The following is a 19,082-nucleotide window of genomic DNA, read 5'->3' as shown; positions in this document are numbered from 1 at the left end:
GCTGTACAAGTACTCTGGAGTTAGAATAAAGAGATTAAGGTCACACTTATTCATGTCTACAGTATACAGTCACGTTGCTTTATTCGAGACATAACAATAGGGAAGGAAAGAAAGGATGTGGTGGTGGGAGTATTGGTTAAGGAGAATGTTGCAATACTGGAGAGAGAGGATGTCCTGGAGGGTCAAAGTCAGAATCTATTTGGTTAGAGTTAAGAAGTAAGGAGGTGCCTTTACATTTCTCGGTGTATTCTATAGGCCACCAACTAGGAGGCAAATTTGCAGGGAAATTACAGAGAGATGCAAGAGTTATAGAGTAATGATAATGGTGGATAAATAATAAACGGGTAGTAAGAGGAGGAGTGGGGCTAATTGTGGACCAAAAAGGAGACCTACGCATGGAGGCAGAGGACATGACTGAGGTACTAAATGAGTACTTCACATCTATCTACACCAAGGAAGAAGATGCTGCCAAAGTCATGGTGAAAGTGGAGGTAGTTGGAATGGGATAAAAATTAATAAAGAGGAGGTACTAGCAAGGCTGGCTGTACTTAAAGTAGATGAGTCACCAGGACCGGATGGAATGCATCCTAGGATGCTGAGGGAAGTTAAGGTGGAAATCGTGCTGGCACTGGCCATGATCTTCTAATCCTCCTTAGATACAGGGATGGTGCCAGAGGACTGGAGAATTGCAAATGTTACACCCTTGTTCAAAAATAAGTGTAAGGATAAACCTTTCCCCTTCGTGGGAATGTACCTCGACTGCCAGTCAGTTTAACCTCAGTAGTGGGGAAGCTTTTAGAAACAATAATCAGGGACAAAATTAACAGTCACCTGGACAACTGTGATTTAATTAAGGACAGCCAGCATGGATTGTTAAATGCAAATTGTGTTAAACTAACTTGATCAAGTTTTTTGATGAGGTAACAGAGAGGGTTGATGTGGGTAATGCAAATGATGTGGTGTACACAGATTTCCAAAAGGCGTTTGATAAAGTGCCACATAATAGACTTGTCAGAAAGTTGAAGTATGAAATAAAAGGGACAGTGGCAGCAAGGATACAAATTGGCTAAGTGACAGGAAACAGAGAGTAGTGGTGAACGGTTATTTTTTGGACTGGAGGAAGGTATACAGTGGTGTTCCCCAGGGGTCAGTACTAGGACCACTGCTTTTCTTGATATATATTAATGACTTGGACTTGGGTGTACAGGACACTATTTCAAAATTTGCAGATGACACAAAACTTGGAAGTATAGTGAATAGTGAGGAGGATAGTGATAGACTTCAAGAAGACATAGAAAGGCTGGTGAAATGGACGGACATGTGGCAGATTAAATTTAACGCAGAAAAGTGTGAAGTAATACATTTTGGTGGGAAGAATGAGGAGAGGCAATGTAAACTAAAGGATACAATCATAAAGAGGTGCATGAACAGAGATACCTGGAGGTATATGTGCACAAACTTGAAGGTGGCAGGGCAGGTTGAGAAAGCGGTTAAAAAAGCATACGGGATCATGGGTTTAATAAATAGAGGCATAGAGTACAAAAGCAAGGAAGTTATGATGAACCTGTATAAAACACTGGTTCGGCCTCAGCTGGAGTATTGTGTCCAGTTCTGGGCATCGCACTTTAGGAAAGATGTGAAGGCCCCAGAGAAGGTGTGGAAGAGATTTACGAGAACAGTTACGTGGATAGACTGGAGAAGCTGGGGTTCTCCTTAAAGCAGAGAAGGTTGAAAGGAGATTTGATAGAGGTATTCAAAATCATGATGGATCTAGACAGAGTAGATAGAGAAAAACTGTTCCCATTGATGGAAGGGTCGAGAACCAGAGGACACAGATTTAAGATGATTGGCAAAAGAACCAAAGGTGACATGAGGAAAATCATTTTTACACAGCGAGTGGTCAGGATCTGGAATGCCGGAAAGGGTGGTGTAGGCAGATTCAATTGTGGCTTTCAAAAGGGAATTGGATAAGTACCTGAAGGAAACAAATTTTCAGGGCTACGTGGAAAGGACAGGGGAGTGGGACTAGCTGAAGTGCTCTTGCAGAGAGCCTGCATGGCTCGGCGGACCGAACGGCCTCCTTCTGTGCTGGAACCATTCTTTGATTGTAACTAAAGTCCCTCATCTCTGGTAACATTCTGGTAAATCTTCTCTGAAGATCAAGCACATAGTGCCAGATTTCAAATTATCAGAGCATTACAGACGTCAACAATAATCATGGTTAAACAGGATTACAGACGAAAACAAAACTGAACAGTTACTGACAAAATGTGACTGTGCAGAGGACTGATAACGAATAGAAAGAGGAATAGTCACAACGATGTGGGAAGATTGAAGCTAGGTCGAAGCCCAGGGAGGTGAGGGATAAGCACTTAACTTGAACCCACGATTCAAAATGAGATTAAATGGCCATCTCATCAGCCAATTGGCCAGGATTCAGTAAGCGAAGAATCAAAATAATGACCCCAATGAAAGATTGGCTTGGTTCAGCTGGAGACAGAACTTATTTCTCTCTGTTGCAGGTAGAGAGCTCATGTTAGAATAAAATTGAATATGGAGAAAATAAATAACTGGGGATAGAATACAGTAATGTAGTGAGGTTTGTGACTCCTTGGACAATGTTATGTTTTAACCTCTTTAAGGTACAGATATAAATGCTAATGTACTGAGAGGTCTTGTAATACATTGTTCAGTGTTAAACCACATTAACAAGCAAACCCCTTGATCAGATAACCTTTATAAAAACAGAAATTGTGCAAAGACAGCTGCAACACATTATAGATAAGAACCAGTGGATGTGGTGTATTTGGACATTCAAAAGGCTTTTGACAAGGTCTCACACAAGAGATTGATGTGCAAAATTAAAGCACATGGTATTGAGGGTAATGTACTAACATGGATAGAGAACTGGTTGGCAGACAGGAAGCAAAGAGTCGGGATAAACGGGTCCTTTTCAGAATGGCAGACAGTGACTAGTGGAGTGCCGCAGGGCTCAGTGCTGGGACCCCAGCTATTTACAATATGCATTAATGATTTGGATGAGGGAATTGAGTGTAATATCTCCAAGTTTGCAGATGACACTAAGCTGGGTGGCGGTGTGAGCTGTGAGGAGGACGCTAAAAGGATGCAGGGTGACTTGGACAGGTTAGGTGAGTGGGCAAACGTGTGGCAGATGCAGTATAATGTGGATAAATGTGAGGTTATCCACTTTGGTGGCAAAAACACGAAGGCAGAATATTATCTGAATGGCAGATTAGGAAAAGGGGAGGTGCAACAAGACCTGGGTGCCATGGTACATCAGTCATTGAAAGTTGGCATGCAGGTACAGCAGGCGGTGAAGAAGGCAAATGGTATGTTGGCCTTCATAGCTAGGGGATTTGAGTATAGGAACAGGGAGGTCTTACTGCAGTTGTACAGGGCCTTAGTGAGGGCTCACCTGGAATACTGTGTTCAGTTTTGGTCTCCTAATCTGAGGAAGGACGTTCTTGTTATTGAGGGAGTGCAGCGAAGGTTCACCAGACTGATTCCCGGGATGGCAGGACTGACATATGAGGAGAGACTGGATCGACTGGGCCTTTATTCACTGGAGTTTAGAAGGATGAGAGGAGATCTCACGGAAACATATAAAATTCTGATGGGACAGGACAGGTTAAATGCAGGAAGAATGTTGCAGATGTTGGGGAAGTCCAGAACCAGGGGATGTAGTCTAAGGATAAGGGGTAAGCCATTTAGGACTGAGATGAGGAGAAACTTCTTCACTCAGAGAGTTGTTAACCTGTGGAATTCCCTACCGCAGAGAGTTGCTGATGCCAGTTCATTGGATATATTAAAGAGGAAGTTAGATATGGCCCTTACGGCTAAAGGGATCAAGAGGTATGGAGAGAAAGCAGGAAAGGGGTACTGAGGTGAATGATCAGCCATGATCTTATTGAATGGCAGTGCAGCTCGAAGGGCCGAATGGCCTACTCCTGCACCTATTTTCTATGTTTCTATGTAATAACCAATAGCAGTTGAGCATGATGCATATGTGCAATGGGAAACTAATCAACAGTAATTATGTACTTATCGGGTAAAACAGTATAAAACGTGCGCGAAATGTATTGCACATCGAAGATCCGTTCTCAGAGGTCTGAGAAGTGAGATGCTTCTCCTGCCGGCTTGAATAAAGTTCATGTTCTTACTTATCCGAGGTGTCCGCCTGCTGATTCTGGGTCAAAGAGTAGTCGAGTTTTTATATCAATTACTCCACTCTTACACTCCACAACACACCAATGGAATGCGATGTAGCCTCTAGCTGATTACAAAATGAGATCCATGAGAACATGAGAACAATCCAAAGGGGTTTCAATAAGGGTTGCCAACCCTCCAGGACTGACCTGGAGTCTCCAGGACACAGCTCAGACCAACCCGGGAGAAAAGTCATTAAGGCATTCAAAATTGTGATTTTTAAAAATTTTCTTTGAACATTTTTGTTTATTAGTTATAAAAATATCAGACATGGAAATAAAAACTACTTGATTGACAGTGAAGAATCAACCAATCGGGTAATGAAGAACCTGTTCGCTTTCCGATTGGCATGGGAAGGCGGGGCACCGTGAGGTTGGATATGTTGGGTGATCAATGGCTGGAGTGTGGGGCAGTTAGAGAAAAGAGATCATGTCATGACACCTCCAGGAATATGTCCAATCAGAGCTGGCAACCCTAGTTTCAACTGAGAGACAGTAAAGAGGTCTGGGATCAACCAGGAAACCCCTGATAGTCTTGATCTCTACTAGAATCACAGCACAGAAATCCTGGATATTAGATAAGGCCTAAAATATTTTGCAGAGAATCGTCTCCTCTGCACCTCTCCAGCACTCTGGTGAAAACTCCAGGTGCAAATAGTATAGTTGTATAAGTGACACACAAGAACATAAGGAATAGGAGCAGGAGTAGGCCATTTGGCTCCTCGAGCCTGCTCCACCATTCAATAAGATCATGGCTGATCTGATCTTGGCCTCAACTCCACTTCTCTGCCTGCTCCCCATAACCCTTGACTCCCTTACTGTTCAAAAATGTATCTATCTCCACCTTAAATATATTCAATGACCCAGTCTCCACAGCTCTCTGGGGTAGAGAATTCCAAAGATTTACGACCCTCTGAGAGAAGAAATTCCTCCTCATCTCTGTTTTAAATGGGCGACCCCTTATTCTGAAACTATGCCTCCTAGTTCTAGATGCCCCCATGAAGTGAAACATCCTCTCTGCATCTACCCTGTCAAGCCCCCTCAAAATCTTTTACGATCACCTCTCATTCTTCTAAACTCCAATAAGTACAGGCCCAACCTGCTTAGACTTTCTTCATAAGACAACCCCTTCATCTCGGGAATCACCTTTTCTGAACTGTCTCCAATACAAGTATATCCCTCATTAAATAAGGAGACTAAAACTGTTTGCAGTACTCACAGGTGTGTTCGTGCAGTTGTAGTAGGACTTCTCTACTTTTATACTCCACCCCCCTTGCACATAGCTGTGTAAGCTGCCCCTCGCACAACCAAGTACGAACACAGAAGTACGAACACTGTCAAGCACATATTTTTCCACTCTTCCCCGTTTAACTGTTCACATAAGTTTAACTATGATGAAACCTTCTTGACCATTTTGGGCAGCAATATCAGGAGCAGCACTGGGCAGTGGCTGCATGTTTAGCAGTAACAGTTAGAAATTAAATAACTGATGAGTTAATAATTAAATAATTTTCAGTGAGGATGTGAAATCTCTCTCCTTAGGTTAGATAAAAGAAAAGAGAGACTTGCCTTTCTACAGCGCCTTTCACAACCTCAGGACATCCTAAAGCGCTTTGCAGCAAATTAATTACTTTTGAAGTGTAGTCACTGTTGTAATGTAGGAATTGCAGCAGCCAATTTGTGCACAGTAAGGTCTCAAAAATAGCAATGTTGCAGTGGCGTTGGTTAAGGAATAAATATTGGCCAGCACACTGGGGTGAACTATCCTGCTCTTCTTTGAAATAGTGCCATGGAATCTTTTACGTCCGCCTTAGTGGGCAGATAGGGTCTCGGTTTAACATCTGATCCATAAGATGGCACCTCCAACAGTGCAGCTCTCCCTCAGTACTGCACTGGTGTGTCAGCCTAGATTATGGCCTCAAGTCTCTGGGGTGGAGTTCGAACCCATGACCTTCTGACAAAGGCGAGAGTGCTACCTCTGAGCTACAGCTGACACCTTTAAGGGTGGGGTAAGGGAATAAAACAAAGCGAAAATTAAAAGGGAAACAAAACTGTAATTTTACCTTTCTCATCGGCAGAATTCCATCTCCTGATTGCACAGATGTTACGATATATGGAGGGCAGATCACAGATTAGTTCTATGTTCACTCTGCGAGTCTCCAGCAATTCTCGGCTTTCCAGGAAGCTGTGCAAACGCTCACACCGGCTTCCGAGCGGGCAGGCATCAAGAACAAATTGAAGGCAGATGTGAAGCTTATTGCAAGATTGCTTGAAGCTGCAAGCACCATAGGGACCATTCCCCTTGTTGTAAAAGGTACAAACCTGAAAAAGAGAAGATCATTTGTAATCTCATCTCCTATTTATTTGTTACCTTCCCCGGTCTAGGTTTGACTTGTCTCCTTCCATGTACAATCCACTATTTTCCATTATGAGTGTAGACAGTTGCCAACTCTTGGGATTCTCAAAGGGAGTCTAAAGGAAGCACTGAACTATTTCCTCTGCCTGCTCTGTTGGAAACTGCCTAGTTCCTACTCAGCACCCCCTCCATCTCAGTGATATGAACATACGAGCAATGACAGACAGGAAAAGACCCACTGGTCCATCCAGCCTGACCCACACAACTGCGAGGTCTTGTGCATCACAATGTATATACTCCTCACCCCACCTGAAACCACGTAATCTCCTGGGAGAGGTGAAAAACCAGAAACAAAAGAAAAATCCCATACAACCAATGCATTAGACCACTAGATTGTCCCGGTTATTTTATGTTGCAAACCTGCAACATAATCCAATCCATGAAATGTTGTAAATAAACCTGCATCGAGCAGCACTGAGTTACTTAATGCTTCAGTACCCTTTCCAACTAGGCCTCAAATGAGGACATTTACTTTTCAAATGTTCTGCCCCTTAAGAAAAAGCTGCACTGCTGAATGTAGCCCAGGCATTGGTGGGGACACTAGAATTGGCCTCAGTCCCTCTAAAAGTGAGCTGAGGGGGAGAAACAAACATTATTAGCTTACTTTTTGCGCTCTTAATCGTAATGCTGTAATGACTAGAGTCATAGGGCTAGAAATTGATCAGCCTACTGCTGGGTTTTTTGGTGTATTTCATCGTTTTGGGCTGAAAACGTATCAGTGGGAAATTCATTGCAGTCTTCCGCTGGTGGTTTTGAAATACCGCTGGGGAGCAGATTGCCGGCGTGCAACACTGGGAAAATCATTTCCGCCCGAGTTTGATCCGTACTTCTTCAAAAAAAACTGCCCTGTCGGACCAGGCTTTCGATGGATGGTAGGTATGAAACCCGGCAAAAATAGGTAAGTGAACGATTTTTAAAATCCTTTTGCAGTGATTCAGTGGAAAAGGGGCCTCTGAAAGTTTTCTGATGTTTTATTTTTTGAAAAAATATTTTTTGTGTTTTCCCACCTCCCACAGCCTTGGAATTAATTTGACCAGGACCGCCGAGAATGTGGACAGTTGCCAGCTCTTGGGATTCTCAAAGGGAGTCTTAACATATTAGACGGGCAGTGACAGCCTTTGATCAATTTCTAGCCCATAGAATCATACTGCACAAAAGGAGGCCATTTTGCCATTCAGCCCATCGTGCCTGTGCTGGCTCTTTGAAAGAGCTATCCAATTAGTCCCACTCCCATGCTCTTTACCCAAATGTTTCCTTTTCAAGTATTCATCCAATTCCCTTTTGAAAGCTACTATTGAATCTGCTTCCACCATCCTTTCAGGCAGTGCATTCCAGATCACAACAACTCGCTGCATAAAAAAAATTCTCATCTTCTCCCTGGTTCTTTTGCCAATTACCTTAAATCTATGTCCTCTGATTACCAATCGTCCTGCCAGTGGAAGCAGTTTCTCCTTATCTAAATCAATTAAATTTGTTCATGATTTTAAACACCTCTATTAAATCTCCCTTTAATCTTCTGTGCTCCAAGGCGAACGATCCCAGCTTCTCCAGTCTCTCCATAGAACTGAAATCCCTCATCACTGATACCGTTCCAGTAAATCTCTTCTGTACCCTCTCTAAGGCCTTGACATCCTTCCTAAAGTGTGGTGCCTATAATTGGCCACAATACTCTAGCTGAGGCCTAACCAGTTTTGTAAACTTCAATCCTGTCTGTGTGAAGTGCAATTTCCTGGCATCAGTCCTAAATTTGTCCATCCTTCATTTGAACCTTGACCTACTGTCATGGTTTCATTTGAAGCAACGTTCCTGATTTATCTTTTCTATCCTGATTATTTTCCTTTATGAGGTCCCCTCTCAGCATCCTTCTTTCGAATCCTACCTCGGGTAGCAGGGTGGGATCATTCTGCAGTAGAAGTTGACGTAGTTCTTTGATGTCCAGATTGTGAAGCCCATTAGCACTCAAGATGGCATGATTGTAAGAGGATTGGATGTCATGAGAATATGTGCAGAGTTTTCTGAAAGAAATAAAGGATATTCAGGTAACTTCTAGATCTTAGCTGATTTAATAATGCTGTTTGTAATGCTTCCACCACAATTAGAGCCTTATAACACACCCCATCGATCACACTGTACGACAAATTGGACTCTAACCTCAGTCTGAACCCTGTTTTTTTCTGTCTCCCTCCTTGGTCACTCTCTCAGGCTGAGCAAGCTTATTGTGCTTTGAACTGAGGTTACAACAGAGCCAAGCAATCCCACGACCAATGGATCAGAACAAAGCTCCATAGCCTTACCACATTTATTCAAGGAAGCTCCATGAACATCCTCAACCTCAACCCTAGTGACACTAGCATGCGGGTGCAAGAGAGTGGGCTGAAGTGGTTAGAAGCTTCGTCAGCCAAAAGTGCCAAATACATGATCCTACTAGATCTCCAGAGGCCCCCACCATCATAGGTACCAGTCTCCAACCAATTTGGTTCACTCTACAACAACAATTTGCATTTATGTAGCATCTCTACATAGTAAAACATCCTAAGGCACTTCACAGGAGCATTCAGGCAAAATGTGACACTGGGCTCCAGATCTGGAGGTAAGAGCTGAATGCCAGAGGTGAGGCGAGAGTGACTACCTTCGACATCATGGCAGTATTTGACCCAAGTGTAACACCAAGGAACGTTGGAAAAACTGAAGTCAATGGGTGGAGGGTCAAAGTCAAAAGCCTCCAATAGCTGGAGCCATACCTGATGCAAAGGAAGAGGTCATGGTTAGCAGAGGCTGTCCTTCACAGTCACAGGACATCACTGCAGAAGTTGCTCAGGGACACATCCTCAGCCCAACCATCTTCCAATACTTCATGAAAGACCTTCTGTTTGTCATGAGGTCAGGAGTGTGGCAGCTCACTGATGATGCTGATGCCAGCCTACAGCAGAACATGGATGATATCTAGATTTAGGTTGACGAGTGGCAGGTATCATTTGCACCACATATGTGGCAGGGAATGACTACCTTGAATGAGAAACATAGAAACATAGAAAATAGGTGCAGGAGTAGGCCATTTGGCCCTTCGAGCCTGCATCACCATTCAATAATATCATGGCTGATCATTCACTTCAGTACCCCTTTCCTGCCTTCTATCCATACCCTTTGATCCCTTTAGCCGTAAGGGCCATATCCAACTCCCTCTTGAATATATCTAACGAACTAGCATCAACAACTCTCTGCGGAAGAGAATTCCACAGGTTAACAACTCTCTGAGTGAAGAAGTTTCTCCTCATCTCGGTCCTAAATGGCTTACCCCTTATCCTTAGACAGTGACCCCTGGTTCTGGACTCCCCCAAAATCGGAAACATTCATCCTGCATCTAAACTGTCCAGTCCCGTCAGAATTTTATATGTTTAAATGAGATCCCCTCTCATTCTTCTAAACTCCAGTGAATACAGGCCCAGTCGATCCAGTCTCTCCTCATATGTCAGTCCTGCCATCCCGGGAATCAGTCTGGTGAACCTTCGCTGCACTCCCTCAATAGCAAGAACGTCCTTCCTCAGATTAGGAGACCAAAACTGAACACAATATTCCAGGTTAGGCCTCACCAAGGCCCTATACAGCTGCAGCAAGACCTCCTGCTCCTATACTCAAATCCCCTAGCTATGAAGGCCAACATGCCATTTGCCTTCTTCACTGTCTGCTGCACCTGCATGCCAACTTTCAATGACTGATGTACCATGACACCCAGGTCTCGTTGCACCTCCCCTTTTCCTAATCTGCTGCCATTCAGATAATATTCTGCCTTCAAGTTTTTGCCACCAAAGTGGATAACCTCACATTTATCCACATTATACTGCATCTGCCATGCATTTGCCCACTCATCTAACCTGTCCAAGTCACCCTGCAGCCTCTTAGCATCCTCCTCATAGCTCACACTGCCACCCAGCTTAGTGACATCTGCAAACTGGGAGATATTACTCTCAATTCCTTCATCTAAATCATTGATGTACATTGTAAATAGCTGGGATCTCAGCACTGAGCCCTGCGGCACTCCACTAGTCACTGCCTGCCATTCTGAAAAGGACCCGACTCTCTGCTTCCTGTCTGCCAATCAGTTCTCTATCCACGTCAATACATTACCCCCAATACCATGTGCTTTAATTTTGCACACCAATCTCTTGTGTGGGACCTTGTCAAAAGCCTTTTGAAAGTCCAAATACACCACATCCACTGGTTCTCCCTGGTCCACTCTACTAGTTACATCCTCAAAGAATTCTAGAAGATTTGTCAAGCATGATTTCCCTTTCATAAATCCATGCTGACTTGGACTGATCCTATCACTGCTGTGCAAATGCGCTGCTATTTCATCTTTAATAATTGATTCCAACATTTTCCCCACTACTGATGTCAGGCTAACCGGTCTATAATTTCCCATTTTCACTCTCCCGCCTTTTTAAAAAATTGGTGTTACATTAGCTACCCTCCAGTCCATAGGAACTAATCCAGAGTCGAGAGACTGTTGGTAAATGATCACCAATGCATCCACTATTTCTAGGGCCACTTCCTTAAGTACTCTGGGTGTAGACTATCGGGCCCTGGGGATTTATCGGCCTTCAATCCCATCAATTTCCCTAACACAATTTCCTGGCTAATAAGGATTTCCTTCAGTTCTTCCTTCTCGCTAGACTCTCGGTTCCCTAGTATTTCCGAAATGTTATTTGTATCTTCCTTAGTGAAGACAGAACCAAAATATTTGTGCAATTGGTCTGCCATTTCTTTGTTCCCCATTATAAATTCACCTGATTCTGACTGCAAGGGATCTACATTTGTCTTCACTAATCTTTTCCTCTTCACATATCTATAGAAGCTTTTGCAGTCAGTTTTTATGTTCCTGGCAAGCTTCCTCTCATACGCTATTTTCCCCCTCCTAATTAAACCCTTTTCCTCCTCTGCTGAATTTGAAATTTCTCCCAGTTCTCAGGTTTGCTGCTTTTTCTGGCCAATTTATATGTCTTTTCCTTGGTTTTAACACTATCCCTAATTTCCCTTGTTAGCCACGGTTGAGCCACCTTCCCGTTTTATTTTTACGCCAGTCAGGGATGTACAATTGTTGAAGTTCAACCATGTGATCTTTAAATGTTTGCCATTGCCTATCCACCGTCAATCCTTCAAGTATCTTTTGCCAGTCTATTCTAGCCAATTCACATCTCATACCATCAAAGTTACCTTTCCTTAAGTTCAGGACCCTCGTCTCTGAATTAACTGCGTCACTCTCCATCTTAATAAAGAATTCTACCATATTATGGTCACTCTTCCCCAAGGGGCCTCACACAACAAGATTGCTAATTAGTCCTTTCTCATTACACATCACCCAGACTAGGTTGGCCAGCCCTCTAGTTGGTTCCTCAACATATTGATCTAGAAAACCATCCCTAATACACTCCAGAAAATCCTCCTCCACCGTACTGCTACCAGTTTGGTTAGCCCAATCTATATGTAGATTAAAGTCACCCATGATAACTGCTGTACCTTTATTGCACGCATCCGTAATTTCTTGTTCTTGGCCCAACCACCTCCCAATAATCTTTAATAGTACCACCATGGCTAAGTCCCGGAATACGTATCACTTGCCTGGAAAGGTGCAACAGAAGCAACACTCAAGCTCAACCTGTTATATATGTAAACCTGTGAATACCTTGTTTAACCACCAGAGGGCTCATCCCCTGGAGTCCCAAGGGATCCCACAATCCCTTGGGAGCAGCAGTACATAAGGAGGCCTCACAAGTTGGCGAGGCACTCTGGAGATCTGTAATAAAGGACTACGGCAACACATTACTTTAAGCTTACAATATCTGGTCAGATTCTTTATTTAAGACGAGATACAGATGACGAACCCTACTGCAACAATGCAGAGAACTGTGGGCATCCTGGAGAAATTTTCAGAGGGAGATGATTGGGAAACCTTCATGGGGTGACTCGACCAATACTTCGTGGCCAACGAGCTGGAAGGAGACGCGAACGCTGCCAAACGAAGGACAATCCTCACCGTTTGTGGGGCACCAACTTATGGCCTCATGAAAAATCTGCTTGCTTCAGCAAAACCCACAGAGAAGTCATACGATGATTTGTGCACACTGGTCCGGGAGCATCTAAATCTGAAGGAAAGCATTCTGATGGCGAGGCACTGGTTCTACAAGAGGTCTGAAGGCCATGAAGTGGCGAGCTACGTCGCCGAGCTAAGGCGCCTTGCAGGACATTACAAATTTGAAGGACACTTGGAGCACATGCTCAGGGACTTCTTTGTACTTGGCATTGGCCATGAAGTAATACTTCGCAAACTTTTGATTGCAGGGACCCCAACCTTGAATAAAGCCATAGCGATAGCCCAGGCATTCATCGCCACCAGTGACAAGACCAAACAAATCTCTCAGCACACGAGTGCTGCTGCAAGTACTGTGGACAAAGTAATGTTGTTTTCGAATCATAACGTACAGGGCAGGACTCACATGCCTGCAGCTGCACATTTGCAGATGTCTCAGAGTCCACCATCAAGGGTGGTGAATGCAAGGCCATTAACACCTTGTTGGCGCTGTGGAGGTAATCATCATTTTCATTCATGCCGCTTCAAAGGACACGTTTGCAAGGGCCGTGGAACAATGGGACACCTCCAACGTATGTGCAGGCGAGTTGCAAACCCTGCTAATCCTGCAAACCACCATGTTGCAGAGGAGAACAGATCCACGGTGGATCACGACAAACCAGAGCCTGACTGAGGAGGCAGAGGTATATGGGGTGCACACATTTACAACAAGGTGCCCCCGTTAATGCTGAAGGTTGAATTAAATGGACTCCCGGTGTCAATGGAGTTGGACACGGGTGTGAGCCAGTCCATAATGAACAAAAAGACTTAATAAATTGTGGTGCAGCAAGGCCTCAAGGCCAGTCCTGACTCCCATTCGTACTAAACTGAGAATGTTCACAAAGGAACTGATTCCCGTAATCGACAATGCTACTCTGGGCGGTACCGGGCAATGGCCCCATGCTGTTCGGCAGGAGCTGGCTGGGAAAGATACGCTGGAACTGAGACGACGTCCGAGCGCTCTCGTCCGTCGATGACACTTCATGTGCCCAGGTCCTAAACAAGTTCCTCTCGCTGTTCGAGCCGGGCATCGGGAAGTTCAAAGGAGCAAAAGTGCAGATCCACTTGATTTCGGGGGCGCGACCCATCCATCACAAGGCGAGAGCGGTACCGTACATGATGAGAGAGAGGGTGGAGATCGAGCTGGACTGGCTGCAACGAGAGTGCATCATTTCGCCAATCGAATTCAACGAGTGGGTCAGTCCGATTGTTCCAGTCCTCAAGGAAGATGGCACCGTCAGAATCTGTGGCGATTATAAAGTAACTAGCAATCGTTTCTCCCTATGGGATCAATACCCACTACCAAACGCAGACGATCTATTTGCGGCGCTGGTGGGAGGAAAAACGTTCACGAAGCTGGACTTGACCTCGGCCTACATGACGCAGGATCTGGAGGAATCATCGAAGGGCCTCACCTGCATCAACGCGCACAAAGGTCTCTTCGTTTACAACAGATGCCCGTTTCAATCAGCCGAGGCAATATTCCAGAGGAACATGGAAAGCTTGCTGAAGTTGGTCCCGCGCACTGTGGTCTTCCAGGACGACATCTTGGTTACAGGTCGGGACACCGTCGAGCACCTGCAGAACGTGGAGGAGGTTCTTAGTTGGCTTAAGTGTGTGGAGCTCAGGTTAAAACACTCGAAGTGCGTTTTCCTGGTGCCTGAAGTGGAGTTCCTGGGGAGAAGAATCGCGGCGGACGGCATCAGGCCCACCGATTCGAAGACAGAGGTAATCAAGAAAGCACCGAGACCACAGAACGTGACGGAGCTGCGGTCGTTTCTAAGACTCCTGAACTACTTTGGTAACTTCTTACCGGGACTTAGCACACTGTTAGAACCACTGCACTCTTTTCTGCGTAAAGGAGATGAATGGGTATGGGATAAAAGCCAAGAAAATGCCTTTGAGAAAGCTAGGAAACTGTTATGCTCAAACAAATTGCTTGTGTTGTATGATCCATGTAAGCGTTTGGTACTAGCATGTGATGCGTCGTCATATGGTGTCGGGTGTGTATTGCAACAAGTTAATGAACCTGGGAAATTGCAACCGGTTGCTTATGCATCCAGAAGTCTGTCTAAGGCTGAGGGGGCCTACAGCATGATCGAAAAAGAAGCGTTAGCGTGTGTTTATAGGGTAAAGAAAATGCATTAATATCTATTTGGGCTCAAATTTGAATTGGAAACTGACCATAAGCCACTTATATCCCTCTTTTCTGAAAGTAAGGGGATAAATACGAATGCATCAGCCCACATCCAGAGATGGGCGCTCACATTGTCCGCATACAACTACGCCATCCGCCACAGGCCAGGCACAGAAAACTGTGCCGATGCTCTCAGTAGGCTGCCATTGCCCACCACAGGGGTGGAGATGGCACAGCCCGCAGATTTAGTTATGGTAATGGAAGCATTCGAGAGTGAGCAATCACCTGTTACCACCCGACAGATTAGAACCTGGTCGAGCCAGGACCCCTTACTGTCCTGAGTAAAAAAAACTGTGTGCTCCACGGGAGTTGGCTTATTGTTCCGTTCGAGATGCAGGAAGAAATAAAGCCATATCAGCGGCGCAGAGATGAAATGTCCATACAGGCAGACTGCTTCCTTTGGGGTAATCGGGTAGTGGTGCCAAAAAAGGGCAGGGACACTTTCATTAGTGACCTCCACAGTACCCACCCAGGCATTGTAATGATGAAAGCGACAGCCAGATCCCACATGCGGTGGCCCAGTATCGATGCAGATTTAGAGTCCAGCGTGCACAAATGTAACACATGTTCACAGTTAAGCAATGCACCCAGGGAGGCGCCACTAGGTTTATGGTCCTGGCCCTCCAAACAGTGGTCCAGGGTCCATGTCGACTAATAAGGCCCATTCATGGGAAAAATGTTCCTTGTGGTTGTATATGCGTACTCCAAATGGATTGAATGTGAGATAATGTCGGCAAGCAAGTCCGCTGCCACCATTGAAAGCCTGCGGGCCATGTTTGCCACGCACGGCCTGCCTGATGTCCTTGTGAGTGACAATGGGCCATACTTCACAAGTGCCGAGTTCAAAGTGTTCATGACCCGCAATAGGATCAAACATGTCACAACTGCCCTGTTTAAACCAGCATCCAATGGTCAGGCAGAGCGAGCAGTGCAAACAATCAAGCAGAGCTTGAAGAGGGTAACTGAAGGCTCACTACAGACTCGCCAATTCCGAGTCCTGTTTAGTTTCCGCACACGACCCCACTCGCTCACTGGGGTTCCCCCCAGCTGAGCTGCTCATGAAAAGGGCTCTTAAGACAAGGCTCTCTTAGTCCACCCTGATCTACATGAACAGGTAGATAGCAGGCGGCTTCAACAGAATATATATCATGATCGCGCAAATGTGTCACGTGAAATAGAAATTAAAGATCCTGTATTTTTGTTGAACTATGGACAAGGTCCCAAGTGGCTTCCCGGCACTGTCATGGCCAAAGAGGGGAGTAGGGTGTTTCTGGTCAAACTTTCAAATGGACTGACCTGTAGAAAACACTTGGACCAAACCAAACTCAGATTCACGGGCTATCCAGAACAACCCACAATAGACTCTACCTTTTTCGACCCCCCAACACACACACAAGTGACAACCGACCCAGCGGTTGACCACGAAGCAGAACCCATCACCTGCAGCATCCCAGTAGAACTCATCACACCCAGCAGCCCGGCAAGGCCAGCTGCGCAGCAGCCCAGCGAGGGCCCAGCAAACGACTCACCAAAACCAGCATTTGCACCGAGACGATCAACCAGGGAAAGGAAGGCCCCAGATATCGACTCACATTGTAAATAGTTACACTATTGACTTTGGGTGGGGGGGGTGGTGGAGGGGCGGGGGGGGGGGGGGAAGTGTTGTTATATATGTGAACCTGTAAATACCTTGTTTAACCACCAGAGGGCTCATCCCCTGGAGTCCCAAGGGATCACACAATCCCTTGGGAGCACCTGTACATAAGGAGGCCTCACAGGCTGGAGAGGCACTCTGGAGACCTGCAATAAAGGGCTACGGTCACACATTACTTTAAGCTGACAGTACCTGGTCAGATTCTTTATTCAAGACATAACAGAACCCATCCTGGATGGAGCAGTTCACTTGATCAGTGCGCTGCCACTAAACACAATGTCCACCCCCTACCACAAATTCATTGTGCTGCAGTAATTATGAACTACACGACACACTGCAGCAACTCACCAAGGTTACTTGGGCAGCACCTCCCTCTCCTGCGATTTGTGCCAGTGCCTCAGCCCGTCTGTGGCCGAAACTCTCATCTATGCTTTTGTTACCTCCAGACTCGGCTTTTCCAATGCTCTCTCCTGGCTGGCCTCCTACCTCGCATCCTCCACAAACTTCAGCTCATCCAAAACTCTGCTTCCTGTGTCCTAACTCGCACCAAGTCCCGTTCACCCATCACCCCTGTGCTCGCTGACCTACACTGGCTCCTCGTCCAGCAATGCCTCGAATTTAAAATTCTCATCCTTGTCAAAACTCCCTCCATGGCCTTGCCCATCCGTATCTCTGTAACCTCCTCCAGCTCTCATATCCCTCCAAGAACCCTATGTTCCTAAAATTCTGGCCTCTTGCACACCCCAATTTCTTTCACCCACCATTGGCAGCCATGCCTTTAGCTGTCCAGGCCCTAAACTCTGAAATTCCCTTCTGAAACCCCTCCACCTATTTCTCCACCTTTAGAAACATAGAAACATGGAAAATAGGTGCAGGAGTAGGCCATTCGGCCCTTCGCGCCTGCGCCACCATTCAATAAGATCATGGCTGATCATTCACCTCAGTACCCCTTTCCTGCTTTCTCTCCATACCCCTTGATCCCTTTAGCCGTAAGGGCCATATCCAACTTCCTCTTGAATATATCTAACAAACTGGCATCAACAACTCTCTGCGGAAGAGAATTCCACAGGTTAACCATTCTCTTTAAGTCGCTCTTTATAACCTACCCCATAATCAAGCTTTTGGTCACCTTGCCTAATATCTCTTTAAGTGGCTCAGTGTCAAATCTTGTCTCATTACGGTCCTATGAAGCATCTTGATAATATTTTACTACATCAAAGGCACTAAATAGATGCAAGTTGCTGTTGTCGCACCTAGAAGAACAAGAGCAGCAATGTTGTGGTTAAAATGTCAGCTCCAGGTTCCACTTCAAGCCACTTAGCACCCTGACTTGAACATATATCACTATTCCTTTATCATTACTGGGTCAATGTAATGGCATTTGCTGCCCAATACTTTTCTGGGAGTCACATCACCACAAGAGACTGCAACGCTTTAAGCAGGAGGCCCACAGGGCAACTGAGGGATGGGCAATAAATGCCAGCATTGCCTCAATCCCAAGAACAAATAGAAAAACCCCGCCCGATGTCTGTGAGCCAAGTTTCACCAGACCAGGTATAACCTGACCTTCTGGTCTACAGGAACCACATTTAACCGGATAAACACTGGCAGCTGGCTTGCGGACTCTGGACTTTTGTACAAATGATTGATAACAGCAACGCCCTAAAGACCTCTGTAACTTTGCGACTTACAGAGCAGGCTTTACAGCAAATAACACGGCCAGAAGAGTTCACTTAAACACCCACTTACTTCGCTTTGGATGATCTACAGTCATCATAGATAAAGCGGTAGCATAAATGCAGCTTGCCACAGCCCTCGCAGTCCCTCTTCGAATAGATTTTGCACAGCCTGACCGAGGTGACGGCGATGATGAGACTGTCTGGAGTCAGATTGGACCCGAGTGGTTCAGCTCCTGAGCGTTTCACCACAGCAAAGTGCTCGATGTCGTGCAGGGCCTGGTTTAGATCAGTCCCAGAGACACTGATGTGGCTGGTAATTTCCCCCTGGATGGAGTTGTAATCCAGAGCCCCCTGGTTGGCGCAGAGGGTCTTGAGGCTGTATTCTGTGACAGTCAGTTGCGACATTTCTCCTCCTTGTGTTTTATTGTCCTCTTCTTTTGAAATCGAGGCGAGTTTAACAAAAAGATCTTATGTGACACGGAATCTTAGAAATGAAACTGAAACCGGGAGATTTACTGGCTAGCTGTTAACTGTTGTGATCTTATGAGCTGGAAGGCTTTTATTTTAACCCTTTAGTTGCTAATTTTCCTTTTAGCAACTTTCCACTTTAGTTCCTGAATGTGCTGACTTGTGCTGGGGCACAGCGCAAAGTACTAGAGACCCTGTTACCTTGCCCAAATGGTCATTCTTCATATGTGAGCCTAGACTGTGAGTGTTTTCAGCTATTTCACTGTGGAGGTATCACAGCCAAGCTTGCTCTGGTCCTCACTGAGGAGACGTGTGCAC

The 19,082-nt window shown here is 45.4% G+C and overlaps 1 protein-coding gene across 1 annotated transcript in view; it reads right to left on the bottom strand.

The window, feature by feature from the left end:
* The window catches only part of LOC139260052 (protein mono-ADP-ribosyltransferase PARP12-like), a 67,315-nt gene extending 48,542 nt beyond the window's left edge, over positions 1–18,773 (bottom strand). The window contains exons 1-3 of the mRNA XM_070876163.1: positions 18,367–18,773; positions 8,522–8,657; positions 6,290–6,548 (exon numbers count right to left, since the gene is read on the bottom strand). Of these exons, the coding sequence (XP_070732264.1) occupies positions 6,290–6,548; positions 8,522–8,657; positions 18,367–18,701 (730 nt within the window). The 5' untranslated portion in view covers positions 18,702–18,773. The remainder of the gene's footprint in view (positions 1–6,289; positions 6,549–8,521; positions 8,658–18,366) is intronic.
* Between the last annotated feature and the right edge of the window lie 309 nt (positions 18,774–19,082).

This window comes from Pristiophorus japonicus, chromosome 3 (assembly GCF_044704955.1).
Source record: "Pristiophorus japonicus isolate sPriJap1 chromosome 3, sPriJap1.hap1, whole genome shotgun sequence".
NCBI classification, from domain to species: Eukaryota; Metazoa; Chordata; class Chondrichthyes; family Pristiophoridae; genus Pristiophorus; species Pristiophorus japonicus.
This window is presented reverse-complemented; position numbering and strand designations above follow the sequence as displayed.